Source organism: Notolepis coatsorum (assembly GCF_963971535.1).
Source record: "Notolepis coatsorum genome assembly, chromosome: 19".
NCBI lineage: Eukaryota > Metazoa > Chordata > Actinopteri > Aulopiformes > Paralepididae > Notolepis > Notolepis coatsorum.
This window is the reverse complement of record NC_140183.1, coordinates 11,192,312-11,207,162: the sequence shown is the minus strand read 5'-3', so window position 1 is coordinate 11,207,162 and position 14,851 is coordinate 11,192,312. Positions and strand designations below refer to the sequence as shown.

Below are 14,851 nucleotides of genomic sequence, written 5' to 3'. Positions count from 1 at the left end.
CTGTGACCAGACTCTCCTAGAGGTGGTGGATTAGAGCTGTGAGCAGACTCTCCTAGAGGTGGTGGATTAGAGCTAAGACCAGACTCTCCTAGAGGTGGTGGATTAGAGCTGAGACCAGACTCTCCTAGAGGTGGTGGATTAGAGCAGAGACCAGACTCTCCTAGAGGTGGTGGATTAGAGCTGAGACCAGACTCTCCTAGAGGTGGTGGATTAGAGCTGAGACCAGACTCTCCTAGAGGTGGTGGATTAGAGCTGAGACCAGACTCTCCTAGAGGTGGTGGATTAGAGCTGTGAGCAGACTCTCCTAGAGGTGGTGGATTAGAGCTGAGACCAGACTCTCCTAGAGGTGGTGGATTAGAGCTGAGACCAGACTCTCCTAGAGGTGGTGGATTAGAGCTGTGACCAGACTCTCCTAGAGGTGGTGGATTAGAGCTGAGACCAGACTCTCCTAGAGGTGGTGGATTAGAGCTGAGACCAGACTCTCCTAGAGGTGGTGGATTAGAGCTGTGACCAGACTCTCCTAGAGGTGGTGGATTAGAGCTGAGACCAGACTCTCCTAGAGGTGGTGGATTAGAGCTGAGAGCAGACTCTCCTAGAGGTGGTGGATTAGAGCTGAGAGCAGACTCTCCTAGAGGTGGTGGATTAGAGCTGAGACCAGACTCTCCTAGAGGTGGTGGATTAGAGCTGAGACCAGACTCTCCTAGAGGTGGTGGATTAGAGCTGAGACCAGACTCTCCTAGAGGTGGTGGATTAGAGCTGAGACCAGACTCTCCTAGAGGTGGTGGATTAGAGCTGTGACCAGACTCTCCTAGAGGTGGTGGATTAGAGCTGAGACCAGACTCTCCTAGAGGTGGTGGATTAGAGCTGTGAGCAGACTCTCCTAGAGGTGGTGGATTAGAGCTGAGACCAGACTCTCCTAGAGGTGGTGGATTAGAGCTGAGCAGACTCTCCTAGAGGTGGTGGATTAGAGCTGTGAGCAGACTCTCCTAGAGGTGGTGGATTAGAGCTGAGACCAGACTCTCCTAGAGGTGGTGGATTAGAGCTGTGAGCAGACTCTCCTAGAGGTGGTGGATTAGAGCTGAGCAGACTCTCCTAGAGGTGGTGGATTAGAGCTGAGCAGACTCTCCTAGAGGTGGTGGATTAGAGCTGAGCAGACTCTCCTAGAGGTGGTGGATTAGAGCTGTGAGCAGACTCTCCTAGAGGTGGTGGATTAGAGCTGTGACCAGACTCTCATAGAGGTGGTGGATTAGAGCTGTGACCAGACTCTCCTAGAGGTGGTGGATTAGAGCTGAGCAGACTCTCCTAGAGGTGGTGGATTAGAGCTGAGCAGACTCTCCTAGAGGTGGTGGATTAGAGCTGAGCAGACTCTCCTAGAGGTGGTGGATTAGAGCTGAGCAGACTCTCCTAGAGGTGGTGGATTAGAGCTGAGCAGACTCTCCTAGAGGTGGTGGATTAGAGCTGACCAGACTCTCCTAGAGGTGGTGGATTAGAGCTGAGCAGACTCTCCTAGAGGTGGTGGATTAGAGCTGTGAGCAGACTCTCCTAGAGGTGGTGGATTAGAGCTGTGACCAGACTCTCCTAGAGGTGGTGGATTAGAGCTGAGACCAGACTCTCCTAGAGGTGGTGGATTAGAGCTGTGACCAGACTCTCCTAGAGGTGGTGGATTAGAGCTGAGACCAGACTCTCCTAGAGGTGGTGGATTAGAGCTGTGACCAGACTCTCCTAGAGGTGGTGGATTAGAGCTGAGACCAGACTCTCCTAGAGGTGGTGGATTAGAGCTGAGCAGACTCTCCTAGAGGTGGTGGATTAGAGCTGAGACCAGACTCTCCTAGAGGTGGTGGATTAGAGCTGAGCAGACTCTCCTAGAGGTGGTGGATTAGAGCTGTGAGCAGACTCTCCTAGAGGTGGTGGATTAGAGCTGTGACCAGACTCTCCTAGTGGTGGTGGATTAGAGCTGAGAGCAGACTCTCCTAGAGGTGGTGGATTAGAGCTGAGACCAGACTCTCCTAGAGGTGGTGGATTAGAGCTGAGCAGACTCTCCTAGAGGTGGTGGATTAGAGCTGTGACCAGACTCTCCTAGAGGTGGTGGATTAGAGCTGTGAGCAGACTCTCCTAGAGGTGGTGGATTAGATCTGTGAGCAGACTCTCCTAGAGGTGGTGGATTAGATCTGTGACCAGACTCTCCTAGAGGTGGTGGATTAGAGCTGAGCAGACTCTCCTAGAGGTGGTGGATTAGAGCTGAGCAGACTCTCCTGGAGGTGGTGGATTAGAGCTGAGCAGACTCTCCTAGAGGTGGTGGATTAGAGCTGAGACCAGACTCTCCTAGAGGTGGTGGATTAGAGCTGAGCAGACTCTCCTAGAGGTGGTGGATTAGAGCTGAGACCAGACTCTCCTAGAGGTGGTGGATTAGATCTGAGACCAGACTCTCCTAGAGGTGGTGGATTAGAGCTGAGACCAGACTCTCCTAGAGGTGGTGGATTAGAGCTGAGACCAGACTCTCCTAGAGGTGGTGGATTAGAGCTGTGAGCAGACTCTCCTAGAGGTGGTGGATTAGAGCTGAGCAGACTCTCCTAGAGGTGGTGGATTAGAGCTGTGAGCAGACTCTCCTAGAGGTGGTGGATTAGAGCTGTGAGCAGACTCTCCTAGAGGTGGTGGATTAGAGCTGTGAGCAGACTCTCCTAGAGGTGGTGGATTAGAGCTGAGACCAGACTCTCCTAGAGGTGGTGGATTAGAGCTGTGACCAGACTCTCCTAGAGGTGGTGGATTAGAGCTGTGACCAGACTCTCCTAGAGGTGGTGGATTAGAGCTGAGCAGACTCTCCTAGAGGTGGTGGATTAGAGCTGTGAGCAGACTCTCCTAGAGGTGGTGGATTAGATCTGTGACCAGACTCTCCTAGAGGTGGTGGATTAGAGCTGAGCAGACTCTCCTAGAGGTGGTGGATTAGAGCTGTGACCAGACTCTCCTAGAGGAGGTGGATTAGAGCTGAGACCAGACTCTCCTAGAGGTGGTGGATTAGAGCTGAGACCAGACTCTCCTAGAGGTGGTGGATTAGAGCTGTGACCAGACTCTCCTAGAGGTGGTGGATTAGAGCTGAGAGCAGACTCTCCTAGAGGTGGTGGATTAGAGCTGTGAGCAGACTCTCCTAGAGGTGGTGGATTAGAGCTGAGACCAGACTCTCCTAGAGGTGGTGGATTAGAGCTGAGACCAGACTCTCCTAGAGGAGGTGGATTAGAGCTGTGAGCAGACTCTCCTAGAGGTGGTGGATTAGATCTCTGAGCAGACTCTCCTAGAGGTGGTGGATTAGAGCTGTGAGCAGACTCTCCTAGAGGTGGTGGATTAGAGCTGAGCAGACTCTCCTGGAGGTGGTGGATTAGATCTGAGCAGACCGGACTTCTTAGACCGACGTACAGCCCAAGCCAGAGGGTTTCCAATGATGTGCAATACCGGCCGCAAGGCGTTAGGTGGCGGTATTGGCCGTTTGCTATGTCAGAGCCATTCCCAGTGGTAACATCAGGCTGGATGGATGAATTATGAATGGATATAGCGAATAAAAGAAATAACGATTAAAACCCGGGTTTTCTCGGGTTTGGCGCTCAAGTGATGGCGAGTTAACCCGACTTATCCCGGGTCTGCCGCTGAATGTATTAATGGATGAATGTATTTTTTTTTGTACATTTATGTTATTTAAATACACATCATTTATCTCTTTTCAGATACTGCATAACTCCAGACAGCCTGAGGCAGGCTCATACAAGAGGTGGAGAAGCAGCAAGAGGCCCCGTGTCTAAAACACAACAAGCAGCAGCAGCCTGGGCTGTGATGAGGTCTTAGAGGAGAGCAGGGCAGAAACAAGGTCTGTGATGAGGTCTTAGAGGAGAGCAGGGCAGAAACAAGGTCTGTGATGAGGTCTTAGAGGAGAGCAGGGCAGAAACAAGGTCTGTGATAAGGTCTTAGAGGAGAGCAGGGCAGAAACAAGGTCTGTGATGAGGTCTTAGAGGAGAGCAGGGCAGAAACAAGGTCTGTGATGAGGTCTTAGAGGAGAGCAGGGCAGAAACAAGGTCTGTGATGAGGTCTTAGAGGAGAGCAGGGCAGAAACAAGGTCTGTGATGAGGTCTTAGAGGAGAGCAGGGCAGAAACAAGGTCTGTGATGAGGTCTTAGAGGAGAGCAGGGCAGAAACAAGGTCTGTGATGAGGTCTTAGAGGAGAGCAGGGCAGAAACAAGGTCTGTGATGAGGTCTTAGAGGAGAGCAGGGCAGAAACAAGGTCAGTGATGAGGTCTTAGAGGAGAGCAGGGCAGAAACAAGGTCTGTGATGAGGTCTTAGAGGAGAGCAGGGCAGAAACAAGGTCTGTGATGAGGTCTTAGAGGAGAGCAGGGCAGAAACAAGGTCTGTGATGAGGTCTTAGAGGAGAGCAGGGCAGAAACAAGGTCTGTGATGAGGTCTTAGAGGAGAGCAGGGCAGAAACAAGGGCTGTGATGAGGTCTTAGAGGAGAGCAGGGCAGAAACAAGGTCTGTGATGAGGTCTTAGAGGAGAGCAGGGCAGAAACAAGGGCTGTGATGAGGTCTTAGAGGAGAGCAGGGCAGAAACAAGGTCTGTGAAGCTCCTCATCAGAGCAAACCATCTTCCCAAGTGACAGACGATCCACCACAGCAGTTGTTCTCAAAGCGGGGACTGTAACGTGTCTGGCTGCGTGACGTCAACTTGTCAGCACGAAATAACCGCACAGACAACTTCTGACAACTTCCCTCACCTGTGCCCCCTGGTTTATCTGTGCCCTGGTTTCTCTGTGTCCTGGTGTCTCTGTGCCCTGGTTTCTCTGTGTCCTGGTTTCTCTGTGTCCTGGTTTCTCTGTGTCCTGGTTTCTCTGTGTCCTGGTTTCTCTGTGTCCTGGTTTCTCTGTGTCCTGGTTTCTCTGTGTCCTGGTTTCTCTGTCCCCCTGGTTTCTCTGTGTCCTGGTTTCTCTGTGTCCTGGTTTCTCTGTGTCCTGGTTTCTCTCTGCCCTGGTTTCTCTGTGTCCTGGTTTCTCTCTGCCCTGGTTTCTCTGTGCCCCCTGGTTTCTCTGTGCCCTGGTTTCTCTGTGTCCTGGTTTATCTGTGTCTTGGTTTCTCTGTGTCTTGGTTTCTCTGTGTCCTGGTTTCTCTGTGTCCTGGTTTCTCTCTGCCCTGGTTTATCTGTGTCCTGGTTTCTCTGTACCCCCTGGTTTCTCTGTGTCCTGGTTTATCTGTGCCCCCTGGTTTATCTGTGCCCCCTGGTTTCTGGCACAAACGTCACTGATGAGAAGAAACCAGTTGTCCGCTAACAGGGTCGATATGCTGGTTTTCCTCCAGAAGAGCAGCTCATTTTGAAGCGAGAGAGAGAGAGGATATAACTGCATGAGACCGAGAGAGGAAGACCTGCAGCAGCTGTCCCTCCTTGATAACAAAAGAGAGCCTTGCTATTGTATTTCTTTGATGTTCAGGTTTTACTGTAATGCTGCACTGTGGAATTTAGTTTAATTTTGGTTTTTTGTGGTACAATTATTATAATTAATTTTTCACATGAAACAAGACACAACACAATACAGTAATAATAATACACAAGACATCACAGGACAGTAACATCAATAATAATAATAACAATAATGACAAGACAAACTCAGACATGGCTTCTTTGTATTCTTTACGTTGGGTAGTCTTCGTAAATAGCGATGTGATGGCCTTTGTACAACAACTTGCCTTTTCTAGCCCGGGCCTCCTAGATGATTAGCTCCTTTAGCTGAAATTGATGGATCCGTATAATTATAGTTCTCGGCCTCTGTCCTTTTGCTGGTTTAGCGCGGTGCGCCGATCTATCACACTCAGGGGGGTTAGCTAATAATTCTTTACCCAGGACTTCTTGCAGCATCTCAGGAAAAAAGCATGATGGATGGGGTCCTTCAATGTCCTCTGGTAGACCGATAATTCTTATGTTATTCCGTCTTTCGCGAGATTGAATTTCGGTGAGCATAGCTTGGATCTTGGCTCATAAAAGTATTATACTGCGGAAATCATTAGTTGAAAGAAGAAAAAAAATACCAGTGAGGGCATTAAAAGTGAACTTTTTTAAAAGCTAGGGGAGCAGGTGTGAATGTGCGTCTTCTTCACTCCATGACACCGGGAGCCCCTCATCGAGGGTTTTATTTGCTGTGACTGTGAATGTTAAAGGGGAACTATCTTATAAATGGCCTTTTTGAGTGTTTAGCATTGTTTCCTAGCTATGTGAACTTATATTAATATGATCTATGTCTCAAAATTCTCATATTGGCGCATTCTTCCAATTCTCCTCTCACAATATTCACCCTCACTGAACTGAGTCGTTTGAAAATGTGCCTATATGTGATGTCATATAGTCACTGCTGCATGTTAATGTTCAAGAGGCGGCGCAGGCCACACAGTGGTTTAGGAGCCGCCCTGCAGCCCAGGCTCAAAACAGCTCGAGATCTTGAGGTAGAAAAATGCTGTTTTTGAGGACTTGATTAGAAATACAAAACAATGAATAAAAAAAATATTCCATAGACTCACAGGAATTGTGTAAAAGTGCCCAAATAGTGAAAGAAATAGTAAAATAGTTCCCCTTTAAGTTATTGCACCACTTCAAAGTGGAATGTGATATTGTTATTCATTTTGAGTGACCTAGTTTTTCTACAATGCTGCACTAAGTGGAATTGGTAAGAGCTATTATTATTATTAGTAGTATTATTATATATTTATAAATAAGACATCTTTCAGTTTGTTTGTTTATTTATTATTTTTACTTACTTATTTGTAAAATAAAGAAAATGAAAACCAACGCTTAGAGTGCTACTGTAAGTGGAATTGTGAAGACAGCCATATACCAATAAAACATTAAGGAACAGCTTAGATTACATTTATTTTCTCAATGCATTTCAGAGCCATTTAATTGTCAAGTATATACATTGGATAGATTTGAATACTAACTAATGTACTTTTTAAGTGTGCACTGTGTGCGGCTGTATGATTGAGGACAATATGGGATCGGGACTCAAGATCAAATGACTGGGATGGGACTCATTCTTTTTTTTTTTCGTCTGATTTTTCTAAGCTTTTCCTCCCATCCCAATTTAGTGGTTATGCCAATTCCCCCCCTCCCCTACCTGGTCGTTGTGCGCATGTCCCCCCTACTGGTCGGTACAAGGGAACTCTGAAGTCTACCACATACTTCCTCCGACACATGCGGAGACAGCCAGTGGCTCTCTTTTCACCTGGCAGTGAAAGTGTAACACGTGGGAGGTCACGCTGCCTTCATCAAGTCCTGCCTTTCGCCGAGCAGACGCCCAGACCTGACCTGTAGGCGTCGCTGTCCACAACGCCAGATCCCCACCCACGACTTCCCTCCCGCTAACTCAGCCAAACGAGTTAGTATGACGATCGGCCCAAGCCGCAGGCAATGCTGACTCCGGGAGTCGAGACCGCAGCATCTTGCATTGGTGACGAGCGCAATCTCCGCTACGCCACCCGACCGCCCTGGGACTCGATCCCTAGTTTTTAACGTAACCTTTGAACCCCTGCATGGAGAACATATATCATATCACATCCCTGCCGTCTAAAGAACACAAATAAACGTCCATTATGATAGCAGTCTTACCATATTTGAGCTGTTCTCTGGTGGGTGGGTCGATTTCTAGTTGTCCTGGAGAGAGATAATAGGAGATGGAGAAGAGAGGAGATAGGGAATAGGAGAGAGAGAATAGGAGTGAGAAGAGAGGAGAGAGAGAAGAGATAGAAGAGAGGAGAGAGAGAATAGGAGAGAGAGAGAATATGAGCGAGAGAAGAGAGGAGAGAGAATGCAGGTGTTTATTATCCTGGTCTGGCCTGCATCACTGTGGAGGGAAAAGTGAAGTCAATGTCATCCAGCTCTGAAAGGGCAACACCTGCCACTGTGTACAAGATAGAATACAAAGTTATAACATAATAATATACAGTATATAATATACTATATACACTATACTCTTACACCAAAAACAGGGTTTATATTCTAGCATTGCTAGACTGTTTGAACCAGAATTAAGAACATACTTTGGGTGTAAGAGCTCACAAAAACAATCATAGAATCAGAGCCCAATTCATTGTCTATGGAGCAGCCCCAGATTTTACATTCCAGTGACATCACTGATTGGAGGGTTCTCTCTATGGAAATATGGTGTGTCGCTTTAGCAGAGAGCGACGTGGGTTCTGGGGCACAGGAAGAACATACTGACTGAACTGTCCTGGGGCACAGGAAGAACATACTGACTGAACTGTCCTGGGGCACAGGAAGAACATACTGACTGAACTGTCCTGGGGCACAGGAAGAACATACTGACTGAACTGTCCTGGGGCACAGGAAGAACATACTGACTGAACTGTCCTGGGGCACAGGAAGAACATACTGACTGAACTGTCCTGGGGCACAGGAAGAACATACTGACTGAACTGTCCTGGGGCACAGGAAGAACATACTGACTGAACTGTCCTGGGGCACAGGAAGAACATACTGACTGAACTGTCCTGGGGCACAGGAAGAACATACTGACTGAACTGTCCTGGGGCACAGGAAGAACATACTGACTGAACTGTCCTGGGGCACAGGAAGAACATACTGACTGAACTGTCCTGGGGCACAGGAAGAACATACTGACTGAACTGTCCTGGGGCACAGGAAGAACATACTGACTGAACTGTCCTGGGGCACAGGAAGAACATATACTGACTGAACTGTCCTGGGGCACAGGAAGAACATACTGACTGAACTGTCCTGGGGCACAGGAAGAACATACTGACTGAACTGTCCTGGGGCACAGGAAGAACATACTGACTGAACTGTCCTGGGGCACAGGAAGAACATACTGACTGAACTGTCCTGGGGCACAGGAAGAACATACTGACTGAACGGTCCTGGGGCACAGGAAGAACATACTGACTGAACTGTCCTGGGGCACAGGAAGAACATACTGACTGAACTGTCCTGGGGCACAGGAAGAACATACTGACTGAACTGTCCTCAGGAAGAACATACTGACTGAACTGTCCTGGGGCACAGGAAGAACATACTGACTGAACTGTCCTGGGGCACAGGAAGAACATACTGACTGAACTGTCCTGGGGCACAGGAAGAACATACAGACTGAACTGTCCTGGGGCACAGGAAGAACATACTGACTGAACTGTCCTGGAGCACAGGAAGAACATACTGACTGAACTGTCCTGGGGCACAGGAAGAACATACTGACTGAACTGTCCTGGGGCACAGGAAGAACATACTGACTGAACTGTCCTCAGGAAGAACATACTGACTGAACTGTCCTGGGGCACAGGAAGAACACACTGACTGAACTGTCCTCAGGAAGAACATACTGACTGAACTGTCCTGGGGCACAGGAAGAACACACTGACTGAACTGTCCTGGGGCACAGGAAGAACACACTGACTGAACTGTCCTGGGGCACAGGAAGAACATACTGACTGAACTGTCCTGGGGCACAGGAAGAACACACTGACTGAACTGTCCTGGGGCACAGGAAGAACATACTGACTGAACTGTCCTGGAGCACAGGAAGAACATACTGACTGAACTGTCCTGGGGCACAGGAAGAACATACAGACTGAACTGTCCTGGGGCACAGGAAGAACATACTGACTGAACTGTCCTGGGGCACAGGAAGAACATACTGACTGAACTGTCCTGGGGCACAGGAAGAACATACTGACTGAACTGTCCTGGGGCACAGGAAGAACATACTGACTGAACTGTCCTGGGGCACAGGAAGAACATACTGACTGAACTGTCCTGGGGCACAGGAAGAACATATACTGACTGAACTGTCCTGGGGCACAGGAAGAACATACTGACTGAACTGTCCTGGGGCACAGGAAGAACATACTGACTGAACTGTCCTGGGGCACAGGAAGAACATACTGACTGAACTGTCCTGGGGCACAGGAAGAACATACTGACTGAACTGTCCTGGGGCACAGGAAGAACATACTGACTGAACGGTCCTGGGGCACAGGAAGAACATACTGACTGAACTGTCCTGGGGCACAGGAAGAACATACTGACTGAACTGTCCTGGGGCACAGGAAGAACATACTGACTGAACTGTCCTCAGGAAGAACATACTGACTGAACTGTCCTGGGGCACAGGAAGAACATACTGACTGAACTGTCCTGGGGCACAGGAAGAACATACTGACTGAACTGTCCTGGGGCACAGGAAGAACATACAGACTGAACTGTCCTGGGGCACAGGAAGAACATACTGACTGAACTGTCCTGGAGCACAGGAAGAACATACTGACTGAACTGTCCTGGGGCACAGGAAGAACATACTGACTGAACTGTCCTGGGGCACAGGAAGAACATACTGACTGAACTGTCCTCAGGAAGAACATACTGACTGAACTGTCCTGGGGCACAGGAAGAACACACTGACTGAACTGTCCTCAGGAAGAACATACTGACTGAACTGTCCTGGGGCACAGGAAGAACACACTGACTGAACTGTCCTGGGGCACAGGAAGAACACACTGACTGAACTGTCCTGGGGCACAGGAAGAACATACTGACTGAACTGTCCTGGGGCACAGGAAGAACACACTGACTGAACTGTCCTGGGGCACAGGAAGAACATACTGACTGAACTGTCCTGGAGCACAGGAAGAACATACTGACTGAACTGTCCTGGGGCACAGGAAGAACATACAGACTGAACTGTCCTGGGGCACAGGAAGAACATACTGACTGAACTGTCCTGCGGCACAGGAAGAACATACTGACTGAACTGTCCTGGGGCACAGGAAGAACACACTGACTGAACTGTCCTGGGGCACAGGAAGAACATACTGACTGAACTGTCCTGGGGCACAGGAAGAACATACTGACTGAACTGTCCTGGGACACAGGAAGAACATACTGACTGAACTGTCCTCAGGAAGAACACACTGACTGAACTGTCCTGAGACACAGGAAGAACATACTGACTGAACTGTCCTGGAGCACAGGACGAACATACTGACTGAACTGTCCTGGGGCACAGGAAGAACATACTGACTGAACTGTCCTGGGGCACAGGAAGAACATACTGACTGAACTGTCCTGAGACACAGGAAGAACATACTGACTGAACTGTCCTGGGGCACAGGAAGAACATACTGACTGAACTGTCCTGGGGCACAGGAAGAACATACTGACTGAACTGTCCTGGAGCACAGGAAGAACATACTGACTGAACTGTCCTGGGGCACAGGAAGAACATACTGACTGAACTGTCCTGGGGCACAGGAAGAACATACTGACTGAACTGTCCTGGGGCACAGGAAGAACATACTGACTGAACTGTCCTGGGGCACAGGAAGAACATACTGACTGAACTGTCCTGGGGCACAGGAAGAACATACTGACTGAACTGTCCTGGGGCACAGGAAGAACATACTGACTGAACTGTCCTGGGGCACAGGAAGAACATACTGACTGAACTGTCCTCAGGAAGAACACACTGACTGAACTGTCCTGGAGCACAGGAAGAACATACTGACTGAACTGTCCTGGGGCACAGGAAGAACATACTGACTGAACTGTCCTGGGGCACAGGAAGAACATACTGACTGAACTGTCCTGGGGCACAGGAAGAACATACTGACTGAACTGTCCTGGGGCACAGGAAGAACATACTGACTGAACTGTCCTGGGGCACAGGAAGAACATACTGACTGAACTGTCCTGGGGCACAGGAAGAACATACTGAGTGAACTGTCCTGGAGCACATGAAGAACATACTGACTGAACTGTCCTGGGGCACAGGAAGAACATACTGAGTGAACTGTCCTGGAGCACATGAAGAACATACTGACTGAACTGTCCTCAGGAAGAACATACTGACTGAACTGTCCTGGGGCACAGGAAGAACATACTGACTGAACTGTCCTGGGGCACAGGAAGAACATACTGACTGAACTGTCCTGAGACACAGGAAGAACATACTGACTGAACTGTCCTGGGGCACAGGAAGAACATACTGACTGAACTGTCCTGGGGCACAGGAAGAACATACTGACTGAACTGTCCTGAGACACAGGAAGAACATACTGACTGAACTGTCCTGGGGCACAGGAAGAACATACTGACTGAACTGTCCTGGGGCACAGGAAGAACATACTGACTGAACTGTCCTGAGACACAGGAAGAACATACTGACTGAACTGTCCTGAGACACAGGAAGAAGAACATACTGACTGAACTGTCCTGGGGCACAGGAAGAACATACTGACTGAACTGTCCTGGGGCACAGGAAGAACATACTGACTGAACTGTCCTGGAGCACAGGAAGAACATACTGACTGAACTGTCATGAGACACAGGAAGAACATACTGACTGAACTGTCCTGGAGCACAGGAAGAACATACTGAGTGAACTGTCCTGGGGCACAGGAAGAACATACTGACTGAACTGTCCTGGAGCACAGGAAGAACACACTGACTGAACTGTCCTGAGACACAGGAAGAACATACTGACTGAACTGTCCTGGGGCACAGGAAGAACATACTGACTGAACTGTCCTGAGACACAGGAAGAACATACTGACTGAACTGTCCTGGGGCACAGGAAGAACATACTGACTGAACTGTCCTGGGGCACAGGAAGAACATACTGACTGAACTGTCCTGGGGCACAGGAAGAACATACTGACTGAACTGTCCTGGAGCACAGGAAGAACATACTGAGTGAACTGTCCTGGGGCACAGGAAGAACATACTGACTGAACTGTCCTGGGGCACAGGAAGAACATACTGACTGAACTGTCCTGGGGCACAGGAAGAACATACTGACTGAACTGATAAGCAAGCAGTGCAAGAATGCGGAAGCATTCTACCGTAGTGGCGTGCGGTAATGCGCCTTTCATTTTCCGCCGCCCAGCGCCCGTGCGTGCACCGGCGGCGGCGTGCTCGCTCAGGTGCGTGCGTGCGCCGGCGTGCTCGCGCATGCGCATGAGATCCCGCCTTGGTTCGACACGAGCGGAGCTCAATATATATAAGTCACCGCCCCTTATTCAGTATCTAGAAATAGCTCAATTGGCAAGACTACATGGCTGTGGATCCTATGGCTCGTTTGCTGGCGAGTTCGAATCCCATCGAATATTTTTTTTTTAACGTGATTTTTTTTTTTTACGTGTATTCTTTCGCCGGTTAAGGTTAGGCATGGTTAAGGTTAAGGTTAAGGTTAGGCATTGTTTCGGAGTTGGTTAAGGTTAGAACGGTTAAGTTTAGGCGCTGTTAAGGAGCTGGTTAAGGTTAGAGTTTGTCAAAGAGAATGGCAATATAATTTCTATGGTTAAGGTTAGGCATGGTTAAGGTTAAGGTTAAGGTTAGGCATTGTTTCGGAGTTGGTTAAGGTTAGAACGGTTAAGTTTAGGCGCTGTTAAGGAGCTGGTTAAGGTTAGAGTTTGTCAAAGAGAATGGCAATAGACAGCCTATTTCCGCGCGACAGCTCCCAAAGCGGGCCTGAAAAGAAAGGCGCTTTACCGTAGTGGCGTGCGGTGACGAATGCTTCCGCATTTTTGCACTGCTTGCTTATCATTAAGGTAGACGCGTCCTGGGGCACAGGAAGAACATACTGACTGAACTGTCCTGGGGCACAGGAAGAACATACTGACTGAACTGTCCTGGAGCACAGGAAGAACATACTGACTGAACTGTCCTGGAGCACAGGAAGAACATACTGACTGAACTGGAACAGGGAGAACATGTGTCAATTCTCAAAATGGGTGGGGTTCCCCTTTAACATCTGAACATCTGTGTTTATCTCAGTACAGAGGAGAAAGAGAGAGAGAGTGTGGGACAGTGAGGTGGGGGGGCAGGAGGAGAGATGTGGAGAGGAGACGAAAGGAGCTGAGAGGAGAGGAGAGGAGAAGAAAGTAGCTGAGAGGAGAGAGGAGAAGAGAGGAAAGGAGCTCAGAGGAGAGGAGAGGAGAGAGGAGCAGAGGAGAGAGGAGAGGAGAAGAAAGTAGCTGAGCGGAGAGGAGAGAAGAGAGGAGAGGAGCAGATGAGAGGACACAAGAGGATAGGGGAGAGGAGAGGAGACAAAAGGATAGGGGAGAGGAGAGGAGACAAGGGAATAGGAGAGATGAGAGGAGACAAGAGGATAGGGGAGAGGAGAGGAGACAAGGGGATAGGGGAGAGGAGAGGAGACAAAAGGATAGGGGAGAGGAGAGGAGACAAGGGAATAGGAGAGATGAGAGGAGACAAGAGGATAGGGGAGAGGAGAGGATACAAGGGGATAGGAGAGAGGAGATAGGGGAGGGGAGAGTAGAGGAATGGGGAGAAGAAGAGAGGAGAAGGGAGGAGTGGAGAGGAGAAGAGAGAAGAGAAAGGGAGAGGGGAGTGGAGGAAAGTAGAGATGAGGAGAGGAGCAGAGGTCAAACTGCACAGCTGGTCAATATGCTGACAGTGTGTATTTGTGTGTATTTGCGTGTGAGTCACTGTGCATGTATGGGGACATTTGTGTGTGTGTGTGTGTGTGTGTGTGTGTGTGTGTGTGTGTGTGTGAACTGATTGTCCTGAACACGCCGAGTTGAAAGCGAACGAACGAACGAAACGAACCAATCTGTCCTCCCAGGTGCGGAGAACGACCTCTTAAACGAGTGAGGAGACCAAAGTCATTTCAGTCCGTGTCTCTGTGGAATTGTGTTTGTTAAGCGAGGCGTCTGTGCTTCTATCTATATAGCATTCTATTTGTTCCGCTGCTCAAGCAAAGCAATACTGTTCCACACTCCAGAGGCTGACGCCATTTACGCTTCCTGGTGAGTCCAAGGCCCCTCTCTACTGTGCTGCTACGGT

The 14,851-nt window shown here is 49.1% G+C and overlaps 1 protein-coding gene across 1 annotated transcript in view; it reads right to left on the bottom strand.

Annotated features, from left to right (window-relative positions):
* Positions 1-14,851, bottom strand: part of LOC311246652 (transmembrane protein 65-like) — a 132,022-nt gene that overhangs the window by 75,574 nt on the left and 41,597 nt on the right. Inside the window, 1 exon segment of the mRNA XM_084336821.1 lies at positions 7,625-7,669. Within this exon segment, the coding sequence (XP_084192947.1) occupies positions 7,625-7,669 (45 nt within the window).